The sequence below is a fragment of the Sarcophilus harrisii genome, chromosome 4 (genome assembly GCF_902635505.1).
Source record: "Sarcophilus harrisii chromosome 4, mSarHar1.11, whole genome shotgun sequence".
NCBI classification, from domain to species: Eukaryota; Metazoa; Chordata; class Mammalia; order Dasyuromorphia; family Dasyuridae; genus Sarcophilus; species Sarcophilus harrisii.
The window spans coordinates 294,552,381-294,579,131 of NC_045429.1; the positions used below are offsets into that span (position 1 = coordinate 294,552,381).

General features: G+C 35.2%; 2 protein-coding genes across 4 annotated transcripts in view; one reads left to right on the forward strand and one right to left on the reverse strand.

Moving 5' to 3' along the window:
* The window catches only part of B3GNTL1 (UDP-GlcNAc:betaGal beta-1,3-N-acetylglucosaminyltransferase like 1), a 77,196-nt gene extending 68,531 nt beyond the window's left edge, over positions 1-8,665 (reverse strand). The window contains exons 1-3 of one of the 2 annotated variants that reach the window (XM_003768873.4): positions 8,017-8,665; positions 4,819-4,935; positions 4,620-4,719 (exon numbers count right to left, since the gene is read on the reverse strand). In XM_003768873.4, coding sequence (XP_003768921.1) covers positions 4,620-4,719; positions 4,819-4,935; positions 8,017-8,193 — 394 coding nt within the window. In that variant the 5' untranslated portion in view covers positions 8,194-8,665. Of the gene's footprint in view, positions 1-4,619; positions 4,720-4,818; positions 4,936-8,016 lie in introns of those variants that run through there. The other variant, XM_031968445.1, reaches the window with a different exon arrangement.
* METRNL (meteorin like, glial cell differentiation regulator) overlaps positions 1-26,751 on the forward strand; it is a 97,819-nt gene that overhangs the window by 30,183 nt on the left and 40,885 nt on the right. The gene's annotated exons all lie outside the window — the stretch shown is intronic.

Genomic DNA, 26,751 nt, shown 5'->3' on the forward strand with positions numbered 1-26,751 from the left:
GTGAATTACCACAGTTAAATTAGGACAAAAGCATCGATGTCTGGGTGAGCAAGTGGTGGGCTATCTTTTGGTTGTAACTTTTGTCACAGTTGCCTTTATAATCCATTCAGTTATCAAAATTTGCTGATTCTGCCTTCAAAACAACTCTTATATTTGTTCTCTGCTCTCTTCTCATAGCCAATAATGGAAGAGACTTAACACTTTTCTCATAAGGCTCTATTCTAGTTTCTTTTATAGTTTCCGTCTACACATACAAGATCTCAGCAGCTAATATAGTAAAAATTATCTTTTTTCCACAGATGAAACTAAGATTTACTTGTCCAATCTTAACCTTTCTTCTGACCTCCAGTTTTCACATCTCCAACTGACCATTAGACACCTCAAACTCATTATGTCCAAAACAGAACTTATAAGTTCTGTTCCTGTTCCCCTGTTCCTGATTTCCCTATTATTATCAAGAGCATCACCATCTTTTGAGTTACTCAGGCTCCAAACCTGGGTGTAATCTCTTCTCGTTACTCTCTTTCATTCCTTGCCAAGTCCCATCATTTCTTTTTCTTTCTTTCTTTCTTTCTTTCTTTCTTTCTTTCTTTCTTTCTTTCTTTCTTTCTTTCTTTCTTTCTTTCTTTCTTTCTGAGGCAATTGGGGTTAAATGACTTGTCAGGGTCACATAACTAGGAAGTGTTAAGTGTCTAAGACCAAATTTGAACTCGGGTCCTACTGACTTCAGGGCTGGTACGCTATTCACTGCACCACCTACCTGCCCTAAGTCCCATCATTTCTACCTTTCCAACATCTCTAGTATATGTTTCACTTTAGTGGATACCACCTTTATGCAGGCCTTTTCATAGTCTGCTACTATAATAGCATTCTGGTTATTTTCCCTACTCTATCTTTCTCAACTCCAATCCATCCTCCACTCAGCTGTTAAACTGAGCTTCTCAAACACAGGTCCCTCCAGGGGCTCCATTTTACCTCTAGGGTCAAATATAAAATTGTTTGTTTTTTAGAGCTCTTCATAATTTTCCCATCCCCCCTACCCCATTTTAGCAATAAAGGCCCTCTCTAATTTGCCCTCCAATCTCAATCTAAACAAACCTAATTTAAAACAATACCTTACCCCAACTAGGCCAGATTCCTCCATATTTATCAAACATGCCAAGTTCATCCCCACCTCTTATTCCTACCAGAATCCTGAAGCAGAGATTCTTCATACCTCAGCCAGTCCCTACTTTCTTCATGACACCTTCTGAGCTTATTGTGAGGAATCTCTGATTTACAATTCCGACCAAATGAATACTCAAACTAAAATATTGCTAATTATATCTTTACAAGATCATCAAAAGATATAAACAACTAAGTGGTAAAGGCAACAAAAAAGGGCAATAGTTAATGTTGGGAGAACCACAGGATGATAGGCACACTAATGCTGGTGGAACTGTGAATTGGTATAATCACTTTGGAAAGCAATTTGAAATTATGTGCATAAAATGATTAAAATATCCAAAGCCTTTGAACAGTATCATTCTACTGAAACTGCTGATTCCAAAATTACTAATCATCTCTTAATTACCAAATCCAATGGTTTTTTTCCCCCTCAACCCTCATTTTCCTCTCTGTAGTCTTTGATATTATTGATCACTCTCTTCTCAACTCTCTTTTCTTTCTAGCTTTATAGGAAATCATTCTCTTCTGGTTTTCCTCCTATCTGACTGCTTCTTCTTCCTCTCTTCTTTACTGGATCTTCCTTCTGGTCATGGTCTCTAATTGTAGATGTGGCTCTAGGTTCTATCCTGGATCTTCTTTTTTCCTTCTACATTTCTTCACTTAGCGATCCCACTGCTGCCATGGATTTCTCAAACCTATCCATATTATTCCTATTCTCTATCCCTAATTTCACATCTCTAACCTGTCATTGAGCTATGTTGAATCAGGTCAGCTAGGTAGCTAAGTGGATAAAGCACCAACCCTGAATTCAAATCTGACCTCAGACGTTTAACATTTCCTTAGCTGTGTGACTTTGGGCAAGTCGAGAGAGAGAGAGAGAGAGAGAAAGAGAAAGAGAGAGAGAGAGAGAGAGAGAGAGAGAGAGAGAGAGAGAGAGAGAGAGAGAGAGAGATATCTTAAATTGGATTCCAGAGAGAGAGAGAGAGAGAGAGATCTTAAATTGGATTCCAGTAGATATTTTAAATCAAAATGTCCAAAACAGAACTCATGATATTTTCCTCCCCTCCTTTCCCCAGATTCTCAGGCTTGAAATACAGGAGTTATCCATGACTCCTCACAATCTCTCACTCCCCATTGACATTCTATTTATAAAGCTTATCAATCTCTCACTTTTGCCCCCCCCTTCTCATTTTACCACCACTCCAATGCAGGCCCTCAACTCTTCATGCTGGACTAATGTAATGACTTAGTGGTAGGTAAGTATAACCAAATATCCTTATTCCAATTCATTTCCCATTCAGCCTCTATAGAAATGTTCCTAAAACACAAGTCCAATCATATCAGATTTCTACTTAAACTCCAGTGATCTATTACCTCTAGATTGAAAAGGAAAATTTTATGTATGGCATTCTAAGACTTTCATAATCTTGCTCCCTTCTTAGATTTTACTCCACAATGTGTATTTTCAGTCCAGGGACACTGGCTTCCTGAATGTTCCATGAATAAGACTCTTCATCTCTGGGCTCTGGGCATTTTCAGAGGCTAGCTCCCAAGGCTTACTACTGGAATGTCTTCCCTTCTCAACTCTGCTGACATACAAAGCTTCCTTTTGTTGCTGTTCAGTCATTTTCAGTCATGTTTGATTTTCATGACCCCATTTGAGTTTGTTTGCTTTTTTGGCAAAGATTTTAGAGTGGTTTGCTATTTCTTTTTTCAGTCCATTTTACAGATGAGAAAACTGAGGTAAAATAAACATGGATTAAGTGACTTGTTCAGGATCATTCAGCTAAGTGTTTGAGATAAGATATGAAGTCTTCCTGAGTCCACACGTGGCATTGTACCCACTTGCCATCTAGCTACTCTAAAATTCCCATAAGTCCCAATTAAAATTCCTTCTTTTGATGGAAGCTTTGCCCAACCCCTTCTAATTCTAGGGCCTTCTTTCTGTTAATTATTTTCCATTATTATTCCCTAAGACTAAGTTCCCTGAGGGCAGGGTCTGTATTTTGCTCCTTTCTGTAAACTTGGCTCTTAAAGTGCTTAGTATATAGCAATTAATAATTGATTAATAATTTACTGAACCAAATTCCATTGTTGGCTTACATAAGGGAGCTAGTGATAAAAAGAAAAATTCCAAGTACTCCAAAATATTTATAGTAGAACTTTTTGTGACAACTAAGAAATGGAAACAAAATAGATGACCAAAGATTTGGGAATAACTAAATAAACTATATACACGGATATAATTAAATATTATTGTACTATAAGAAATTATGTATGTGATGAATCCAAAGAAGCATGGAAATATCTAAATGAATTGATGCAGAGTAAGCAGAACTCAAATAAAAATATACATAATGACTATAACAATGTAAATGAAAAAAAATTCCACAAAAAATCAAAAGTCAGCATTACAAAATTATAAATGATATGACTTGAAACAAAAGATATGAGAGGACATTCCTAACCCAAGGACATAGAGTTGGGCAGCTAATATGTATGAAACATTACATGTTTTTGTACTTTTTCAATATTTTGGTCAATTTTGATGATTTTTTCCCCTCTTTTTTTTAATTAAAAAAATACTATTGTATGGGATATCTCTCTGGGAAAACTTTAACAATGTAAAAAAAAGACATATAAAACCTTACTTTAAAAAATAAAAGGACATTAAGATAAAAGTATAAGTATGACACAACCTCAAGAGGGCACAGTTACGCTCGAAAAAGTCCTGCTAGATGCAGCCTACATAAATGATTAAAAAAAAAAAGTCTTATAGGGTAAGAAAAGTCCTTTTAACTGTTTTATCTATTTAACGGTTTTTATCTATTCACAACTTAAAATAGAGAAGGGCTGCTTCAGTAGTTGTCCAAACTTAAAAGGAAACATCAGGCTATGTATTTCAATGATCCTTCTAGCTTTTAAAGTGATTCCATGACTTAAGGATTTTATTCCCTTTTTGTTTTCTACACAATTTAATTTTTACTATTCATAGACCTTATAAAATAGCCAGATAGCATAGTAAATAGAACACTGAGTCTGGAGTCTGTTCAAATCTGATCACAGACACTATGTGACTCTGGACAATTCACTTACCTTCTATACATCCTCAAATGTAAAATGGAGATAATAATACTTTCCTCAAAATGTTGAATAAGAATCAAATGAGATAACATTTGGAAAGTGATTAATAATAATGCCTAGTACATAGAATACATAACAACATATTAGACTCCATAAAAGAATCTGTGTCTTATTACTGTCTTATATAATATGCTTATAATTTCATTTATTTTTTCCTTTACTTCTATGTGTTTTATTTTGTTATGATGTATTTATAATTTTATGTTTTTCTGTACACAGTGCTTCACAAATATTTTATGACATAAAATGCTCTACAATTAACAAATATTTAAATCTAATTAACTGATATACTAATAATCTATACATACCTCCTCGGGGAAAAGGAGAATCATGACCTCCAATGATTACTCTGATGCCTAAAGTTTCTAACTTAATCTTCCATTTGTTAATTATATTCATTGACTTGTCCTGAAAAAGAAATAGCAACAATACAGCATAATGAAATTCATCAAAAATTTTGGAACTTGAACAGATATGTATAACAACAAACAATAAATTAATAAATACCTTACTGGCATCATTAAAGATGGAAAGTTCTAAAGTGCCTTCAAAATCTTGTTCCAAAACAGACTGCAAACAGTCATCCAACCAGCACTCAGCATTGTGAACAGGAAGAATGATGGACTAGATTTTTTTTTAATTAAAGAGAAAGAAATGTAAACATTAAATTCCTTCTTCACTACTCTAATATATTCCTCATTTCACAAAGTAAAGCCTATTTCTACAGAAGGCTTGCAGAGAATTGCCTCTCTAACATTAGCTGATTATCTGGATACTCTACCAGCTTTAAATAGTTTCCAATTCCTTAAGATCTATTATATAGCATTCTCAGAATTGGTTTCCCTACTCTTTCCTTGACAATCAGAAATAAATCACATCAAATCTTCAGGTCATTTTCTTTCTAAAATCAATACTAAATATTAAGAGCTGTATGAAGTAATACAATGCAAATGAGATCAGATTAATTTTGGTAAGCAATCTTGCTCTTGGTTAAGTTTGTGCTTCTTTGAGGAGAGGTGAGGGAACTATTAGTGCAGAATGCTGCAAACTCAGTTAGAACCAGTGGTTTTCCTTATTTTTTTTTTCTTTTTCTTCATTACAAAGTTTAGTTGAAGGAAGGGGGAAGAGCAGTAGGGAAAATTATAGTGGTGTGATGGCATCCACCACTGATACAACTCACAACTCAGCCATACCTGCTTATTCAGTTTCTTGCCATAATTTAATCAATATACTAAGCTTCTTTCTGAAGCTCCCCAGACAATGTGTAAATAACAATGGAACAATTGGCTATTGCCTTCATTCTATGTCTCCATTTCATTTACCTTTCTAGAGTTTCTGTAACATGTTTTCCCCTCATCTGCAATACATTAAAGCCTAGGTATGCCCATTACATGCTCCTCTCCATGAACTTCTGAACTGATCTTTCACTTTATTTCTTCAGAGATTAGTATTCCATAACTTATAGCCATACATTATCAGAAGAATATGTTAAAAGGAAAAAAATAGGATTTTGTTCAAGGTGAAGCTTGAAATCACTAAGAGAACTGTGCAACTTCCCAGAAGTTGTTTCTTCTTCCTGTTCAATTCTGGACCTTGCTCTCGTTGTTCAAGAAAAGTTCCAGGAGGGAGATTAAATAAAAAACTAATTCCTTTTAGATGATAAAGTCTTCCTGTTTTCAGACTTAGGGGTTGGCAAAGTTTTTATCATATATTGTTAGTCTCATGATATAGTCATATAGATAAATGTGTTTGTGGCAGGATTTAAACTCAGATCTTTTTTATTCCAAACAGGAAAATCTAGCCTCTATGTTACTTTAGAACACCTCATAGCCACCAACTAAATGAGATCCATAATTATGCAAAAGGTTTGATATAACTATCGACATGGGAAAAACCAAGGAAATGAAAAATACCTAGACTATAATATACAACTGAATGGACAAGTTATAGAGCTTATCCATTAATGCATACAGATCTAGATCTAGATATTGAAAAGATCGCATAAACGGACAATAAGCTGAGCTCTGAAATAAAAAACAAAAGGCATTTTAAAACCATTACAAACAAGAATAAAACCAATAAAATTTTAAAATAAATCAAAACTAAATTTATGACCATAGCACCTCTCTAAACTACATTTTAAAAAAATGGTAACCCCTTTATTGGCAGGGTAAATACTTTCAAGTATCCACAAAGAAAGACTTCAATAAAGTGATCAAGTATTCCTTCAATGAAATGATTTAGTGATTCCTCAGGCAGAACAATTATGCATGCTTCGTTCTTTCCTTAAATATTTATTACTTTCCCTTTCAGGCCACTAAACAACACATATTATTTAATTGGCTAAACCCAAAGAAAAAAATTTGAAGATGCCTACCAACAAGATAACAATTACTCTTTTTAATACTCTTTGAATGCACAAGCCTATTTAGGATTAAACACTGTGGAAGAATGCCAAGAAAACAGAAAATACAAGTCCCTAATCTTGAATTCATATGTATAATAAGAGAAATAATATTTACCTAAAAAGGACACTTAAAAATATGAAAAGAAGTTATTATATGAATAAAACTGATAATTACTCAAAAATGTTTCACCAAATTTCATTGAATGTTCTGAAAATTATTTTGCTCCAAATTAAAGTTTCAAAACTTAAGAGCAACAACAGAGAATCTAAAAACAGAAAAATATTATGTATATGTATATGAAATCAGAATTTGATAATTCCCAGATCACAAAACATCGAGGAAAGGAATAATGGCAATTATTGGAAAAAATATTGCAGTATTGAAATACTTTCCTTAAGTCATACAATTAGAAAGAGCCCTTATTTGAACTCAGCTCCTTTGACTCCAAATCAGGATTCTTTCCATTATAATACACAAAGGAAAGGCATAAGTGATGCAAAGACAGTAAAATGAGAAACACATATATTACAAACTTACAACTATATATATATGTGTATAATACATATTATATATTACATACTATTATTACATTTAATATTACATAGTAATTAACAATTACTATGTAATATTAAATGTAATTACAATTAAATGTAATTACAAATTTAATTAATTACAATTAAATGTAATTACAAATTTAATTAATTGCGTCAGTTTCTACAGGTGTGAAATGAGGATAATCACTGAATCTTATCTCATAGGGTTGCTAAGAATTACAAGAGATAATATATAAGGGCTTCATAAATATTAAGTATTATTACACATTTATCCTTAAACTTTATTATTATTTATTATTATTAATATTGTTTATCTTAGAGGAAAGTATTTTTGATTAGAAATCAAGGGCAGAAGAGGAGACAGGAGAGGTGTTGCAATGGCCAGAGTTAAAAAAGACCTGAATTCAAATTCGAGCACGGACACCGGCTGTGTGACCCTGGACAGGTCACTTAACCCTGCTTGCCTCAGTTTCCTCATCTGTAAAATAAGCTGGAGAAGGAAAAGGAAAACCACTCCACGGCATCTTTGCCAAAGAAAACCCCAAATGAAGGTCACGAAGAGTGGACACGACTGAAATGACCCAATAACAATGGGACAGAAGAAATTAAATACTAAATGAGGGGAGGCGGATTCATTGCTAGAGGTTAGAGAAACAAACAAACAAAAAAAAAAAAACGAACAGGCTCTTTGATTTCTTCATCTTAACCCCAAGAAACAAAAGGCTGACACAAGGAACACATACCACTTGGATCTGAGAGCCGTTCTCCCGGCTTTGGACACTTATCGGGGCCGCGGGCTGGGCAGAGGCGGAGGAGGGAGAAGGGAGAAGCTGGTCGGTGACATTGGGCGCTCTATCTGCGCTGGACACCTCCGGCCGAAGTGTGTCCAGGGCCACTACTGCCTTGTAACTGTTCCGCATCGTGCAGAAATAAAGAAAGAGCCAAATTCTCCCAAACAGGACCTACTTAAGGTGGGAGGTCAAAACTGGGAGTCAGGAGGAAGGGAGAGACTTTCCACACCTGCCGAATTCAGCGCCTCCTGCAGGCGACTGCTAAGCACCGGGCAAGAAAGGTGTAACTAACTCATCATCTCCCCTCCAGGGCAGCCAGTCACCCTGCTCCGCTGCTTCTTCTTCAGCTCAGGTCCCCTGCCTCTGGCTGCTAATTCTCTCCAGTTCCCTTTTTAATTCAGCTCATCGCCACTCTTCGCACAGCAAAGAGTTCGGCGGTATCTACAACTGCACCCCTTTCCTCCCGGGCAGCGTCCCAACTCGCCGCTTAAAGGGCTCTTCCCCCGAGAACCCACAGGACTCGTAAGCGCTGAGCTCTCTCGGAAGAGATTTCAAAGAGAAGAGAACAGCGCTGAGAGGAGTAGAGAAGAGCGGCCTAGAAGAGCCGGAAGCCGGAAGTATAACCCTGGCTGGCTCTGCTGCTTGATTTTTTTTTTTTTTTTTTTTTTTCCTTATTGAGCTATGAAATAAAAGAGGTTCAGAAGTTAAGGGCGTCGAGACCGTAACCTCGACTAAAGCTTCTTAAACCGAGAATCGCTACTCCATGTGGGGCAATTTGGCAACAGTAACAAGTATTAAATATTTCGCCAAGATTTAATTCTTTGTGTAGAAATAAGCAAGCATTTCCATCGTATTAATATGCAAATTTGCTTTCGTCTTTAATAAATGATAGAGTTATACATATACTAAAGAATTGTTTTTTAAAATAAATTTCTTTATGATTTGTTATCAATATGTTTTGATTTATATACCAGGGATTATGTAAGAATTTCTCTGGCGAAAAGGGTTCGGTAGTGGCAAAGTTTAAGAATCCCTGACCTGGGGAAAAGTTGGTGCTTATATGAAGGACTAGAGGCAGTGAAAAGGCCAATTCCTAGTCCAAGCTTCTCTCCTCCTATTTTTTCACATTTCTCTTTTTCCTCTACCCCCGTCGCTGCATTCTTCCTCTCCTTTCTTGTTCACTTCTGCATAATATGTGCTCAGTATAAAACTGTCTTTTTAAAATCTCAAATGTCATAGGATTGATGTGAGGAAAGTACTTCGTAAAGTGTAAAAGAGTAAAACACTAGCAGTATTAGTCCAATTCTCTCTTTTTTTAAAAATGAAAAACATATCCCATAGGGCCACTCAAAAGTTCTGCGGCATCTGGACTGATGTCAAGCATTTATTAATATCTTATTTTTGCTAAGCTCTGCAAAGGGCTGGGGATACAGAGGCAGTCAGTATCTTGCCCTTAAGAAGCTTCTCAGTTCTGTGTTTTTGAAACACGTGACCTTCCTTCCTTCCTTCCTTCTTTCCTCCTTCTCTTTTTTGTCTCTCCCTCCCCTTCTTCCCCCTCTCCTTCCTCTCCTTGTCCCCCTCCCCCTTCTCTCCTTTCCTTCCTTCCTTTTCGCTTTCTTTTTACTTACTTCCTTTCTGCACTTGCTATTGCCCCACTTTCTTTCTTACCACCCTACCTCATCAAAGGAAAAGAAAAAATACTCAGTCAAAGAAACCTTTACCAACCATATCCAAAATAATAGACGTTCATGTCTTTGAGGTTATTGTGCTCTACAATAATTCATTTTTGCAAAAGTGCTACATATGGTTAAATATATGTAGACCTTGGTTCTTCCATTTAGTAACACTATTGTAGTTTTTACAGTTTTCTCTCTATAAATCAATTAATTTTTCTTTTTTATATTTAGATATGGTAACATTCAGCGTGCACGCACACACACACATATCTATTCAGTGCATATATGGGTATTGTCTATGATGCCTTTAAACACAATCTCTCTATTTTAATCAAATCTTGTTTGCATGAGATTATTATTGCTACATGTTTTTTTTTTAGTCCATATATTTTATTCTTGTCCTTTAATTCTATAAATATTTTTTCACATGTTTCTCTTGTAATCAACATATTGTTGAATTCTACTTTCTAATCCATTCGACCACCTGCTTGTTTTATAGGTGAATTCATCTGAAATGTGCACAATTATATAGTAAGTTATGTATTTTCCTCCATCTGATTCTTTTGTCCTTTTCCTCTCTTTGGCCCCTACCACCTTCATTACAAAAAAGACAGTGTTAAGAAAGGAAAGTAAATGTGGAGGACATGGAGGTCTAGGGGGAGATTTATAAGAAGAATGGAAATGTAGAGGGGGAAAAGTTGAGAAGGACTTTGAACATCAAAGAATTTTATATTTGATTTGGAAGTGTTAGGAAACCACTGAAATATATTGATTAGAAGATGACATGGAGAGATTTGCATTTTAGCAGTGTCAGAAGATAATAGAGGGGGATATACAAGAGATATTACAAAAGTGAAATTGATAGCTTGACAACAGATTGGATATAGGTAGTGAGAGAGAATGAAAAATCAAGAATGATAGCTAGATTAGGAGTCTGGATGACTGGGACCATGGCAACATCCCCAAGAGGCAATTTAGGAAGAGTTTAAGATTTGAAGAGAAAGAAAATGAATACAGTTTTGGACATATTGAGTTTAAGATACCAATATGTGTGGAGGATTCTGGGGAATATGATGGAGTAGGTTGGTAAATTTAAAGCTCTCCCAATTCCCCTCCCCCCAAATAGAACAAATTTGCAAGGGTGAACATAGACTAGTGAAAAAAATCAAGAAGACTTGGGGCAGAGCAGGAGTCCTCCTGATACAACCTGACAAGATTTGAAGAAAGACCCTCAGCAAGGGTGAACATAGACTAGTGAAAAAAATCAAGAAGACTTGGGGCAGAGCAGGAGTCCTCCTGATACAACCTGACAAGATTTGAAGAAAGACCCTCAGCAGGAATTAACCTGCTGAAGTGCAAACACCTCCAGGCTAGCTCCACAGAAATATCTAGGGATCCTTCTGGACTGATGGCTATGGTTGGAGCTTCAGCAGAAATCAAGGAGACTTTTCACCTGGCGAGAACCTTGGCTGATTGGGAATGCCAGGTCCAGCTGTGCTACTGGGATACGGCCCTGGGAAAGAAGGAACCAGCACCTTATTGTTAAGGGCCAGAACTTGAAACAAGATGCTAAGTAAGTGGAATTGAGGAGACAGTGATTGTTGTTGGTTAAATCTAGTTTAGCATTGATTTAATCCTACAACAAATAATGGTTTCCTAGTGATATAAAGATTGGTGTATACTCAGTGTAAAGCATATAAGCTAGGAGCCTCAGCTAGATTGATTCAGAGGCAGAGAGGACAAGAGAACTGGAGGCAGGAGCTTAAGCTCTCTTGAGTGAAGGAGAGAAAGATTCAATTTCACCTTCAGTCAGGCTTCTGATGGCAGGCTCTCCTTCATTTCTCTATTGAAACCAAGACTCTGGAAGACTTTTAAGAAAGCTAACCCCAGGAAAGGAGCAAGACTTTGAAAGAGATAATAAAGGATTTGGACTTTAACACCTGGCTGTTCTTGTGGTGATTACTTGGCTGAAAGGAAGGCTGCTCCCAGAGACCCCAAGAAAATCAAACCAAAGAGATCATTACACCTTGTGAGTGCAGAAGCACCAGGGCAGGCTCACTGCTGGCTGTGACCATTTCCAGGAGGGTGGAGCTCTTGGTTTGAGGTTCCTGGTCAGAGTGGAGAGCTAAAGGGAAACCACTATCTCCTCACCCCACTATTAGAGGTACTTACACTAATACCTCTTATTTTAAAAAAATTAACCAGCAAAGAAAAATTAACCCTACCATTGAAACATATTATGGGAACAGGGAAGACTGGAATTCATCTTCATAAGAGGACAGTTTAGTTTAAAAAAAAACAAAAACTTTCCACCCCAAAGAATAATGTTTAATGACTCCCTGCCCAGAGAGAATTTATAGAAGAACTCAAAGAAGAATTTAAAAATCAAATGAGAAACATTAAGGAAAAACTAAAAAAAAAAAAAATTAAATCATGTTGTAAAAACAAAGTTACCTTGGCATGGGTTCTGTCAATAAGAACAACAAGATTATGGGAAAAAAAGGTTAACCAATTAGAAAAGGAGGTACAAAGATGAAAATAACTCTTTGGAAATTAGAATCCGTCAAGGAGAAGTCAGTGAAGCTATGAGAGACCAAGAAATAACAAAACATTATAAAGAATGAGAAAATAGAGCAGAATGTGAAACATCTCTTAAGAAAAACAACAGATCTGGAGAACAGATCAAGAAGAGAAAATATAAGAATAATTCGACTGCCAGAAAGCTGTGATCAAAAAGGGAAGCCTGACACAATAATGCAAGAAATAATCCTAGAAAATTGTCCTGAACACAAATGGAAAGTAGAAATAGAAAAAAATCAGCATCTCATCATCTCAAAGAGATCCTTTATGTAAAACATCTAGGAATATTTTTGTCAAATTTCAAAAACCCCAGATCAAAGAGAAAATTTTGCGAGAAACAAGAAAAAAACAACAAATACTCTGGAGTTACAATTAGAATTGTACAAGACTTATCAGCAGCTACAATAAAAGACTACAGGTCTTGGAATCATATCTACAGACAAGCAAAAGAACTAAGCCTAGGACCAAAAATATCACATCCAGCAAAATTATCTGTAATTTTGAAAGAGGAAAAAGAAACATTCAGTGAACTTGCAGGTTTTTAGGACTTTCTATTAACCAAACCTGAACTTTAAAAATTTAACATATAAGAGCCAATATCAAAGAGCAATTTAAGGAATTCAACATAGACAAACTGTTAAAAATGGACATTTTTTAAATATGGGAAATGTATATTTTATGTTTAAGATTTACATCAACAATAGAGTAATTTCAAAAGAAAGATTGTCAGAGTAAAGGCAAAAATAATAATCATGTTATACAGATGAGGTGCAAAGGAAGAATAGACATTAGAGTGGGGAGGAGGGCTCACAGTTCTGAAAATCTACCCACATTGGGAATGGGTTCAATAGGCAATACTACACATATACCAAGAAAGGTATAGCACTCTCCAAAACCTATAAATAAGGCAAGAGGGATGGGGGGATGGGGAAGCAAAGGGTGAGGGAAGAATAAAAGGGAGGGATCCCTGAGTGGGGAAAGGGTAAGTAATAGTAAGCCAAGTTACAGAGCAGAATTTAATGAAAGCAGGGCTAGGAAAGACATGTATATGTGGGATATGTGTGTGAGTGAGTATATAAGTATGTCTATATCTCTATATATACATAAATATATCTTTTCTTAACTTTTTTCTTAACTGTAGCTTGTTTGGGGGTGATGGAGGATGAAGGGGAGATATGTGTGTATATGTATATATCTATATATAATAATTTATAGCCTGCTTGAGTGTAGTAGAGGAGATAAAAGGAGGGGAAAAGAATAAAGTGAATAAGGTGCATAACAGAAAACAAAACAAAAATTTTACAAAGAAGTAAAGAAAAGATGGACACACGTCAATATAATTCTTCTACTAATATATATATACTTTCTTAAATTGGTATCCATTGTTATATATTTTGAATACTCCCTGATATTCTGCTGGGCGCATGCTCTCTTTTGTTTCATTTCATTTCGTTTTGTATTGCTTTCCTGTTTTTTTTTTGCTTATTTTGTTTCTTCAAAAAAATAAATTAGGGGAATTTTTAAATTTTATTTTTATTTATTATAATAACTTTTTATTGACAGAACCCATGCCAAGGTAACTTTGTTTTTACAACATTATCCCTTGCACTCACTTCTGTTCCGATTTTTTCCCTCTCTCCCTCCACCCCCTCCTCTAGATGGCAAGGTCCATATTGTTGAATATATGCAGTATATCCTAGAACAATATATTGTGCAGAACCAAACAGTTCTCTTGTTGCTCAGGGAGTTATTCAGAAAAAAAACCCGAAGAAAAACAAAAATGCAAACAGTTTACATTCATTTCCCAGTGTTCTTTCTTTGAGTGTAGCTGCTTCTGTTGAATTAGGTCTCTTTGTCAAAGAAATCCACTTTCATCAGAATACATCTTCATATACTATTGTTGTTGAAGTATATAATGATCTCCTGGTTCTGCTCATTTCACTTAGCATTAGTTCATGTAAGTCTCTCCAAGTCTCTCTGTATTCATCCTGTTCATTTCTTCAGAACAATAATATTCCATAACATTCATATACCCCTTTACCCAACCATTCTCCAGTTGATGGGCATCCATTCATTTTTCAGTTTTAACTAAAAAGGGGGCCACAAACATTTTACATACAGGTCCCTTTTTCCTTCTTTAGTATCTCCTTGGGGTATAAGCCTAGTAGACTGTGGACAAAGGGTTACAGTTTGATAACTTTTTGGGCATAATTCAGATTGTTCCAGAATGATTGGATTGTCAAACTCCACCAACAATGATCAGTGACCCAGTTTTCCCAAATCCCTCCAAATTATTATTATTTTTCCTGTCATTTACCAATTGACAGGTGTGTATCTCAAGTTGTCTTAATTTGCATTTCAATTTAGTGATTTGGAACATCTTCATATGAGTGGTAATAGTTTCAATTTCATCATTGAAAATTGTTTGTTCATATCCTTTGACCATTTACAATTGAGAATGGCGGTTTCTTATAAAAGAGTCAATTCTTATATTTTGGAAATGAGGCCTTTATCAGAACCTTTAACTGTGAAGATGTTTTCCCAGTTTGTTGCTTCCCCTTCTAATCTTGTTTGATTATTTTGTTTGTAAAAGGTTTTAATTTGATGTAATCAAAATTTTTATTTTGTGATCAATAATGGTCTCTGTTCATCTTTGGTCACAAATTTCTTCCTCCTCCACAGGTCTGAGAATAAACTATCCTATGTTCCTCTAATTTATTTATAATCTGTTTTTTGCCAAATCATGGGCCCATTTTATCTTATCTTGAATCGGGGTTTAAGGGGGTCCCCATTTTGCCATACAATTTCCAGTTATCCCAGCAGTTTTTGTCAAATAATGAATTAAAAAATTGATCTTTGGGTTTGTCAAAACTGTTGCTATAGTTGACTATTCTGTCTTGTGCCTGCCTGTTGCATTGATCAAAATTGTTTTGCCCCTTGGTTTTGGTGACTGCTGTTTTAATATAGTGTTAGATCAGGTACAGCTAGGCCATTCATTTGATTTTTTTTTTCATTAATTCCCTTGAGACTCGACCTTTTTTACCATATGAATTTTGTTGTTTTTTTCTAGATCATTAAAATATTTTCTTGAAGTCTGATTTATAACTAAATAAATGTTATTTAGGGAGTATTGTCATCTTTATTATTTTCCGTATCCAAGAGCACTTATATTTTTCCAATTTTTAAGTCGACTTTTATTTTGTGGAAAGTTTTTGTAATTTTGTCAAATAATTTCATTTCCTTTGATAGATGGATTCCCCAAATATTTTATGCTGTGAAGTTATTTTGAATGGAATTTCTCTTTGCCCTTTTGCTATTGATTTTGTTGGTAATGTATAAAAATGTGAGGATTTATAGGGATTTATTTTATATCCTGCAACTTTAAAGTTATGAAATATTTTAATAGCTTGTTAGTAGTCTCGGGTTTTCTAAGTACCATCTTCATCTGCAAAGAGGATAGTTTCCTACACTAATTCGTTTAATCTCTTTTCCTCTTAGCCGAGGTTATGTTTTAATACAATATTGAATAATAATGGTGAAGTGGGCAACCTTTGTTTCACTCCAGATATTACTGGGGTTCTAGTTTTTCCCCATTTATAGATGCTTACTGCGGTTTTAAATATATGTCCCTGACTATTTTAAGAAAAGTCCATTTTTCCTATACTCAAGTGTTTTTATTAGGAATGGATGTTGGCTTTATCAAATGCTTTTTCCATCATTGAGATGACATATTTTTTGTTAGTTTGTTTTGAATAGTTATTATGCTAATAGTTTTCTAATATTGAAAACCCTGCATTCCTGGTATAAACCTATTTCATAGTGTATTATCCTCAGGATGATTTTCTGAACTTTTGTAATATTTTATTTAAGATTTAGCATCAAATATTCATTAGGGAGTTGGTCTATAATTTTCTTTTCATTTTCAGCCTACCTGGTTTTAGGTATCAGTACCATGTCTGTGTCAAAAAGAGTTTGAGGACTCCTTCAATCCCTATTTTTTTCAAATAGTTTTATACTTGGAGTTAATTTGTTCTTAAATGTTTGGTAGAATTACAAAATCCATCTGGTCCTGGGGATTTTTCTTAGGAGTTGGTTAATAGAACACTATTTTTTTTAAGATGGGACTGTTTAGGATATTTTTCCTTCCTCTGTTAATCTGGGGCTTATTTTTGAAGGTATTCTTCCATTTCATTTAATTTGTTGAATTTATTGCAAAGTTGGCCAAAGAATTCTAATTTTGCCTAATTTCCTCTTTTGTTAGTGGAGAGTTTCCCTTTTCATTTTAAGACTAATTTGTTTTTTTTCTTTTTTAATCAGATTTACTAAGAGTTTGTTTAATTTTTTTTTTTCATAAACCAACTCTTGTTTTATTAATTAATTCAATAGTATTTTTCTTTAAATTTTTGATTTCTTTTTTTTTTTAAATTTGTTTATGTTTGACTGGGGGTTTTAATTTGTTCCTTTTCTAGCATTTTTAGTTGCAAGCCCAATTTGGGACCTTCTTTTCTCTACTTTATGCAAGTAGGCCTCTAGAGATATGAAATTTCCATTATTACCACTTTGGCTGCATCCCACATTTTGGTATGATGTCTCTTATTGTCGTTTTCTTGGGTGAAGTTATTAATTTATCATGATTTTGGTTCAACCCAATCATTCTTTAGTATGAGATTATTTGTTTCCAACTTTTGGTCTACTTTCCTTGGATTTTTGTTGATTGTAATTTTTTTGCATCGGGGTCGAAAAGGACATTTACTATTTCTGCCTTACTGCATTTTAATTTTGAGGTTTTTATGTCCCAATATATGGTCTATTTTTGTTAGGTTACATGAACTGCTGAAAAGAAAGTGTACCCTGTTTGTCTTTCATTTCGTTTTCTCCAGGTCTTCATATCTAACTTTTTCATATTCTATTTACCCTTTGACCTCTTTTCATTTTTTTTGGTTTGTTATCTAATTTGAGAGTGCAAGGTTGAGATCTCCCACTATTATAGTTTTCTGTTTGCTTTACACCTCTTTAATTGTTTTTAAAATTTGATGCTACACCACTTGATGCATATATGTTTAATATTGATATTGCTTCTTCTATACCCTTTTAGCAAGAATAGTGCCCTTCCTATTCCTTTTAATTAGCGTTTTGCTTTTTGCTTGATCTGGTCAGGGGCCCCCTTTTTTTTGACTTCACCAGCAAAGTAGATTTTGTCAACCTTTAACCTTTACTCCATGTTTCTCCTGTGGTGTGTTTCAACAACATATTGTAGGATTCTGGTTTTTTCCATTCTTAACCTCACCTCTTTATGGGGGAATTTACCCCACAATTTATGGTTAAAATTACCTTAACTAGTTCTTGCAACCCCGTTTTGCTTTCCTCCCTTCTTTTTACCCTCTTTGTTTCTTTGAGCACCACTTGGTTCACAGCCCTTCCTTTTTAGGATCCCTTCCCCCTTGGGTTCCTCCCATCTTCTCCTTTCCCTCACAGTTTCTGTATTCCTTCTGCTTGCTTTTCTTCCTTTTCACTTTTCCTTCCACTTTTCTGAGGGGGAAGTTTCCCATTAAATTGAAATGCTTTTTCTTTAAAGCAATTTGATGGGGTAAGATCCCATTATATTCATCTGCCCATTCTTTCTCCTCAGAATAAAGGCCTTTTGCCCTTAGTGAATGTAATTTCCCCACTTTCCCCTTTTTTGGTCAATGTCCTTTCCCCTCTAGTTTCAGAAGGATCATGTTTCTTTTAAATCTTTTTAAAATATATTCAAGATTTTTCCTTTAGGTTTCTCTTGAGTTCTATTTGTAGTCCTTTTTTGTTTTGGTTTTTTCATCAAAAATAGGTGAAATTCGCATATTTCGTTGATGCTCATTCTGACTGGGTAAGTTATTTTTGGTTGCATATCGGGTTCCTTAGCCTTTTGGAATATCATATTCCAGCCTTTCAATCTTTTAATGTAGATGCTGCTAGATCCTGGGTGATCCTTATTGTCTTCTATATTTGAATTAGTTTTTTCCCGGCTTGAGTATTTTTTCCTTTGTTGAGGTTCTAGATTTGGCCCTTTTTTTTGATTTGATTTTCACCCTTTGTAGGTGATCAAAAATTTTTAATTTCTTTTTATCTTCTTTTAATGACCTGGGGGTTTTTTGATAATTTCCTGGAAAATGTGTCCAGGCTCTTTTTTTTCATATTTTTCTGGGATCCAATAATTTTGACTGTGTCTCCTCCTATTTTCCAGGGTATTGTTTTTAAGAATATTTCATTTTTTCCATTGTTTGATTTTTTTTGTTCTGTTAACTGATTCGTTGCCAGTATTCAATTCCTTTGTCGATTCTGATTTTCAATGAAGTATTTTTTCCCCTTTTTTTTCTTTTTAATTTTAAATGAGTTTTGTTCTATGGAATTTTTTTTCCATTCCCAATTTTATTTTTAGAGAGCTATTTTTCTGTTTCCAGTTTACTAATCCTATTTTCGGTTTGTTTCTTTTCCCTTGTCTTTTGCGGATGTTCTCCAGCTCTCTTGGCCTCCCTCCTTCTTTTTTTTTTTAGGTCCTTGTGAACCTTTTTAATTTCTTCTTGGATTCAGCTGTGTTGAGGAAAGTTTATTCCCCTTTGGGGATTCATGAGACAGTCTGTTTTAGTTCCCAGGGAAGTGCCTTCTATCCATAAAAGCTGTCAATGGTTAAGGTCCTTTTTCCTTTTTTTGCTCATTTGTCAGAGAAGAATCAAGACAAACTAGGAAAATGAAAAAAAACCCAAATGGAATCTGATTTTTGGGGTAGGGGCTAGGTGGTGTTACCAAGCTTCCTCAGACCGGGGGAGGGGGGGGGGGGCAAGCAGGCACGGGACTGTGCGCCTTGGCTCCGCTCTGAGACCCGGCTGAGATGCTGGTGGGAGGTGGCCAGGTCCGAGAAACTCCAGCTGTTTGGAGTTGTATTCTTCACCCCTGGTGTTTTTAGCTTCTCTGCTGGGCTACTGATTTGCTTCCAGGGCAAAAGTATCCAATCCTGTAGCAAAGCTCTCCCTGCAGAGATGGCTGAGATCACATCCCACCCCCACCCCCACCCCCTCTAGTCTGCTTGGCTGTGAGCTGCTGCTGCTGCCTGCCCTCAGACTGAGCCCGACCCAAAACTGACCCTGCCCTCGAGAAAAACAGACTTTTCCCGTCAAATCTCAAGGATGTCTTCTCTTGGTAACTATTTGTGGGTTTTTTTTTTTCAGTCAAGCATTAATTCAGAGGCTTATCATGAAATGAATTCTGAGAGAAAATGCGGAACTTACCCAGCTGTGTGCCTCCTCTCTGCCATCTTGGCCGCAAGTCCCTGATTTGAATCTGGGAAAAATTTTAAAATAAAATATAATATAGTTTTAGGTCTGGTACCAAAAAAAAATGATACCTATATGTCATCCAGTTTGAGAAGGCTAATAATCAGTTGGAAATTCAGGACTGTAAGTCGTCAGGGTTAGGGCTAGATTTGAGAATTATTATCTGTATGATAATACAGATAACATGGACCTGTTGCAGCTGATGAGATTATCAAGTACAGTTGTATGCTGAGAGAAGAGAATAAGTTACAGGACAGAACTCTATGGTAGATCCACATTTAGCTAGTACGATCTGGATGAAGATCCAAAAAAGATTTGGAATAGTCAGAGAGGTGAGAGTAAAAACTAGAGAGTAAATTAGTATCCACACAAAACTAAAGAGAGCATCAAGTGAAATAATAGTTTTCTGACTGAAAGTTCAAGAAGGTTGAAGACAGGGAAAAGGCCATTAGATGTGGCAATTCAGACATTATTGGTAACTTTAGACCGCAGTTTTGGTTGAATAATCTGATCAGAAGCCAAACTATAGAGAGTTAATAAAGAGAATTGAGAGAGAAAAAAGCAGACTTCTTCCTACTGCCTATAGGCTTCTTGCCTCTCCTCACTCCTTCCCCCTCTCCACCTTCCCACCCCCAGCCAATTCCAATTATCTATTTTTAATAGTATTTTATTTTTCCAAATCCATTAAAAGATAGTTTTCAACATTCACCTTTGCAAAACCTTGTATTCCAAATTTTTCTCCCTCTTCTCCTATCTCCCCCACCCCCAAGATAGCAAACAATCTGATATAGATTAAACATGCAATTCTTGTAAACATATCTATATTCATCATGCTATGTAAGAAAAATCAGATCAATGGGGAAAAAATGAGAGGAAAAAAACAGGCAAAAAACCAACAACAAAACAAAAAAAGTGAAAGTACTATGCTTTGATTCATATTCAGTCTCTGTAGTTCTCTGGAATGTGGACTTTCCATCACAAGTCTACTGGAATTGCCTTGAATCACTTCATTGTTGAAAAGAGTCAAGCCCATTACAGTTGATCATCACATAATCTAAGAGAACATATATAATGTTCTATTAGTTCTGCTCACTTCCCTCATCAGTTCAGGTCAATCTTTCTAGGCATTTCTGAAATAATCTTGCTCAACATTTCTTATAGAACAATAATATTATATTCATTACATTCATATACCATAACTTATTCAGTCATTGCTCAACTGATAAGCATTCACTCAATTTCCATTTCCTTGCCACTACAAAAAATCCTGCTACAAACATTTTTGCATGTCTCACTTCTCTTTTTGCAGATATAGATTGGTAAAAATGCACTTACTGTAGTTTCTTGGATTTTTTTTTTACCATTTCTAATTCAGTGTTCATTAAAAAAAAAAAATCCTTAATGGAATAATGGTGAGAAAACCAATTTCTTTAATGAATATTGATATAAAAATTTTAAATACTAGCAAAAAGATTCCAGCAATATATCACAAGAATCATACAGTATGACTTGGTGAGATTTACACCTAGAATGTAGGATTGTATCAATATTAGAAAAAACGATATTTGTCCATATTAGTAATAAAAACAACAATTGTACAATTATATCAATAGATGAAGAAAAATCTTTTGATAAAATACAACATACATTCCCATTAAAAAAAAATTAGAAAACATAGGATTTAATAGAGCCTTTCCTAAAATGATCAGAAGTATCTACCTAAATGCTTGCAAGCATTAACTGTAATGCAGATAAGCTAAAAGTCTTCCCAAGAAGATCAGAATAAAGCAAGGAAGTCCATTTACAAGCATTACTTTGCAATATTGTCCTAGAAAAGCCAGCTATAACAAAAAGACTAGAAAAAGAAAATGAATGAAAGTTGCAGTAAAGTTATATAAATCAACAGTATTATGTTATCAACAAAACCTAGCCAGAAGAGATAGAAAGAGAAATTCCATTTAAAATAACTGCATGTAGAAACTTGGGAATCTACATGCCAAGCCACACAGAAGGATATTAACATAATTACAAAACACTTTTCACACAAATAAAGACAAATCTAAACAACTGAAGAAACATTAAATTGTCCTGGGTAGATCCAGTCAATATAACAAAAATTATAATACTACTTAAATTATCTATCCAGTTCCACACTAATAAAGCTATCAAAGAATTATTTTATAGCGTTCAAAAACTTGATAACAAATTTCATCTGGAATCAATGAAAAAAAAAATGAAGGAATGAAACTTAACAGTACTAATCTCAAAATGGACAAAGTTACAATCCAAGTATTCTGGTAAAATGTATAATTTTGATTACATGAAATTAAAAAACAAGTTTCTATATTGATTCATATATAAAACCAATACAGCCAAAATTAGAAGGAAGGCAGGTAACTGGTAAACAATTTTCACAGCAAGATTCTTTGATAAGGGTCTTATTTTTCAAATGTATAAGAAATGAACCAAATTTCTTTTTTTTTCTTTTTTTCTTCCACTGGCATAACAGCAGAAGTCTTAAAGCTATTAATAGAATTATTGCAATTATCATGAGTCCTTTTAATAGACTCTTTTACCCAAAGAAAACATTTGAAAGCCATATATAGTGCTACCTCAGTACTCATCATTTATTAGTTCCAGAAGTTATAATAAATGGTGAAAACGATTTTTTCCATAAGGAGTACATTGTGTCTAACCATACCTCTCCACCCAATTCCCCAAAGGACCAAGTAGGGCTTTTAGCTGGAGAGAAATAAGCCAGCCCAGCCCAATCACTCCCTTCTTGACCTAGTTCACTTTCTGAGAGGAAATGTAACCTTTATGCTGTCCACCCCACCCCATGACACTTAACCCCAGTGGTGGTGGTAGTAGTGATGGTAGTGCTGGTGGTGGTGGCCTGAAAGTGGAGGCTGGGCCTTTCATAGCCCAGGGCTATGTTAGTGCTTAAGGAACAGGGCTTCCAGGAGTTCTGAGTCCTTCACCACCACTGCCATCTCTCCCCCTCATGCTGCTTCTCCTATTGAGCACAATGACAGCTCCATGCCCCTTCCAAAACAGCTGTTTTGGGACCCAGTAGACTATATGCTATAGATACAAATTCTGCAAGAACTGCAGGACAAGTCCACCAACGTAGAGCAGGTCAACACTGTGGGCTCACAAGAATAGTCCTGTGCCTTTGCAGGCTAGGAGCTGTTCATGGCTGAGGGCAATAATAACAATAATGGGGACTGAGTAGTACGTCTAGCCAATCTCATATTCCTATTGCTCAATCAAGGCAAATGCCCAGCAAGCTTCAAGGACTGAAGCTTTTTTCTTTCTTTTTTTTTTTTTTTCTAATGAGTTTTGAAGCAGATAAGTGGCAAGGAACCACAATATTCTAGTTCTCCAGTAGAAGCAGTCTATTCTTGTTGCTTTTCCAAAATTGAAATTCACTAGTTATTGTTCAGTCATTTTTCAGTTCTGTAAAACTATAATAGTGGGAGATCTCAACCTTGCACTCTCAGAATTAGACAAATCAAACCACAAAATAAATAAGAAAGAAGTCAAAGAGGTAAATAGAATACTAGAAAAGTTAGATATGATAGATCTCTGGAGAAAACGAAATGAAGACAAACAGGAGTACACTTTCTTTTCAGCAGTTCATGTAACCTATACAAAAATAGACCATATATTAGGACATAAAAACGTCAAATTCAAATGCAGTAAGGCAGAAATAGTAAATGCATCCTTCTTCGGTCTTTTTGGAATTTAACATAATCAGAGAGAAAGTTTCTTGCTTACTTGCTAATGGGAAATAAGGTGAAAGTTCAAAGTTTGCAAGAGTCTTAGTTTAAAGCTGGGTATTCACTCAGAAAAAAGAAGGGAATAAGAGAGCCTCCCATTAAGACCCTGGCCCTTGGTTTAAGCTCCTGAATCATAGTACCATGCTCATGGCATCTGCCACATTGGTCATGCTAGAGTCCAGTGATTTATGTCTAATGTTATTCAGGCATAAGAGACAGTACATACAAGTACATAGAACACTAACCTTTGTCTATAGTTTATTAGATAGGTTAAGCAACTTTGCTGGTTAGTTGATTTTTCCTGCCCAGAAATCTGCCTAAGGGAAATATTACCTTGATTATGCTGGAGAGTATCCCATTTGGGCTCATCAATAATTGTGACAAAAATTGTCCAAAGAGCCATTGATTAGACCCTGCTACCAATCATAGTTAACAATGCAGAGTCAGGGGAAAACTGAAGAGTATTTTGTTTATTTTTTTTATTATCATAGTGCAAGTATCATGGAATTAAAAAATCAGTGAGTCCAGAGTATTAGTTTCAGGAAAAGTTGTATAAGTTTTGGTTTCATAAATATGAGGAATATAGCTAGTAAGTATCTGTAAGTCACTATGTTTACCTCAGATCATTATTTGTAAAATGAGCTGGAGAAAGAAATGACAAATCACTCCATTATCTTTGCCAAGAAAACCATAAATGGGGTCACAAAGAACTGGACACAAGTAAAATGACTGAATGAAAAAAATGACTGAATGAGGTCTTTGGACCTCCATTTCTCTGTCTATAAAATTATTATGCAGGTAAGTGGGACAGAGGAGAGATAAAACATTGCTCTCAGAGTCTGGAGAATCTGAGTTAAAATTCTGCCTCAGACACTAATTAACTGTGTGACCCTGGGCAAGTCACTTAACCTATGTCTATTTCAGTTGGCTCATCTGTAAAATGAAGACAATAATAACGCCCACCTCCCAGGACTGTTGTGAAGGCTAACTAACAATAAGGAAATAGGTTGAGCCCCAAGTCCTGTTTAATGGTTAAAATGGCAGAGTCAACAGACAGAAGGAGTATTTAAGCCACATGTCCTTCCACAGCTTCCTCTGAATTTGTGGGGTTGAGACATTTTACATGACCTGGGAATAAAAATAGGGACAGGGGATTTTGTTAATGACTACTGTTGAGAAAGTGGAGGTTCCCCCCCATAAAATGGAAGGATGGGTAATGGCTTCTTAATAAGGAAAAGTTGGAAGCACTGGAAATCATAATAAAAGAGCAATTAAAAAAAAAAAAAGGACATATTGAATCCATCACTAGTATCTGGAATTCCCCCATATTTGCCATTAAGAAGAAATCAGGAAAATGGAGAATGTTAATAGATCTTAGGAAAGTTAAAGAAAGGATGGAACATATGGGAGCTTTACAACCTGGGTTAACATCCCCTACTATGATCCCAGAAAACTGGCCATTGTGAGTTATTGATTTATAGGATTGTTTCTATACTATTCCCTTACAAAAGCAGGATTGCAAATATTCTGCTTTCTCACTGCCTAATATTAATCTTAAAGCCCCCACAAACATTATCAGTGGAAAGTTCTCCCTCAAGGGATGAAGAACAGTTCCATACCATGTCAACAATATGTAGATGAACTCCTCTGTCCCATTAGACAACAATGGCCACAAGTTTATATTATTCATTGTATGGATAACATTTTATGTGCTTATCCTACATAGCAAAAAATTACCAACTACTCTTGAAAAGTTGATACAGTAATTTGAAAAGTATGGACTGAGAGTAGTTTCAGAAAAAAAATCCCATAGGAGCCCTTATATAATTACTTAAGCCACATTGTAAAGTCCCAGAGGTTAGACATCATAAGGTACAATTTTGGAAAGACATATTAAAGACATTAAATGACTTCCAAGACCTTATTTGAAGATTACCAAGGATGACTTGCAATCTTTGTATAACATTTTACGAGCGGTGCCAGAATTGAATTTCCCTAGAGCTATAACACAATCTATTTTAGATTCATCACAGATCATAGAAAAGAAACTTCAAGATGGTAAATTGTCAAAGATTTCATCAAACATCATGGAGCTTCCTAACCTGGATACTTAACAGCAACCCATGAGTGTGTTACATTATCAGGATCAGATATTTGAATGGTTGTATTTTCCATCTTAGTCATCACTGTCAATAATCCTCTATCCCTTACAAGTAGCAGAATTAATACAAAAGGGATTGGGTTGAGCAAGAGAAATTCAAGGAAATGACTCTCATGTAATTCATCAATCATATATGCAGCAACAATTGGGAAGTCTGGTACAACAAAATCCTGAGTGGCAAATCCTTATATATACTTATGTAGTGACAATAGATAACTTCTTCAATTTGTACGAGAGCAGCAATGGGTGTTTCCAAAGATAGTACAAAAACAAGCCATTCAAGGTGCCATAACTATTTTTACAGATGCCACAAAAAAAATGGTTGAGCAGCCTATTACATAACACACTAAAAGAAATGCATAATCACAACACCATATAATTCCACTCAAAAGAATGAATTATATGCTATCATAATAGCATTAGAGAAAAATCATGGTTTCTGACAGCAAATATTCCAAGTTTATTTTACAAAATATAGAAACTGCTATCATTTGCAACTCCACAAACACTGATATTTTCCATTTATTTCAAAGATTGCAAACTGTTATACATGTTAAAAGTCACTCTCTTTATTGCTTCCATATTAATTCACACATGAAACTATCTGGACTGATAAGTGAAGGGAACTCTATTACAGACCAGTTAATTAACACATACATTTCTACAGTCCAACAAGCACAACAATCCCATCAAATACATCAACAATCAGTTCAATCTCTACTCAAACAATTTCACATCACTGAAGAGCAAGTGAGGCATACAGCGAAGTCCTGCACTTCATATGAACTGTATTATTTATCATCTCAAGCTGTGCAGATAAATCCCAAAGGAGTAAAACCTTTAGAAATGTGTCAAAAAAATTTAACTCATCATTTCTCTTTTGGAAGTTTATCCTTTATACATGTCCTTGTAGATACCTTTTCTTCTTTTATAGTAGCCACTCTCCAAACTGGAGAGACTATAACTCATGTTATTGAACATATGCTTACTGTATTTGCTTCTATAGGTGTACTTCAGTTGCTAAAAATGGACAACAGTCCTGCTTACATGTCCTCCAAATTTAAGCAATTTTGTTTGCATTATAATATTAAACACACATTTGACATACCATACAATCCTCCAGGTTGAATGTAAACACTGTAATATTTAAATGTTCTTACAAAAACAAAAAGAAGGGGATA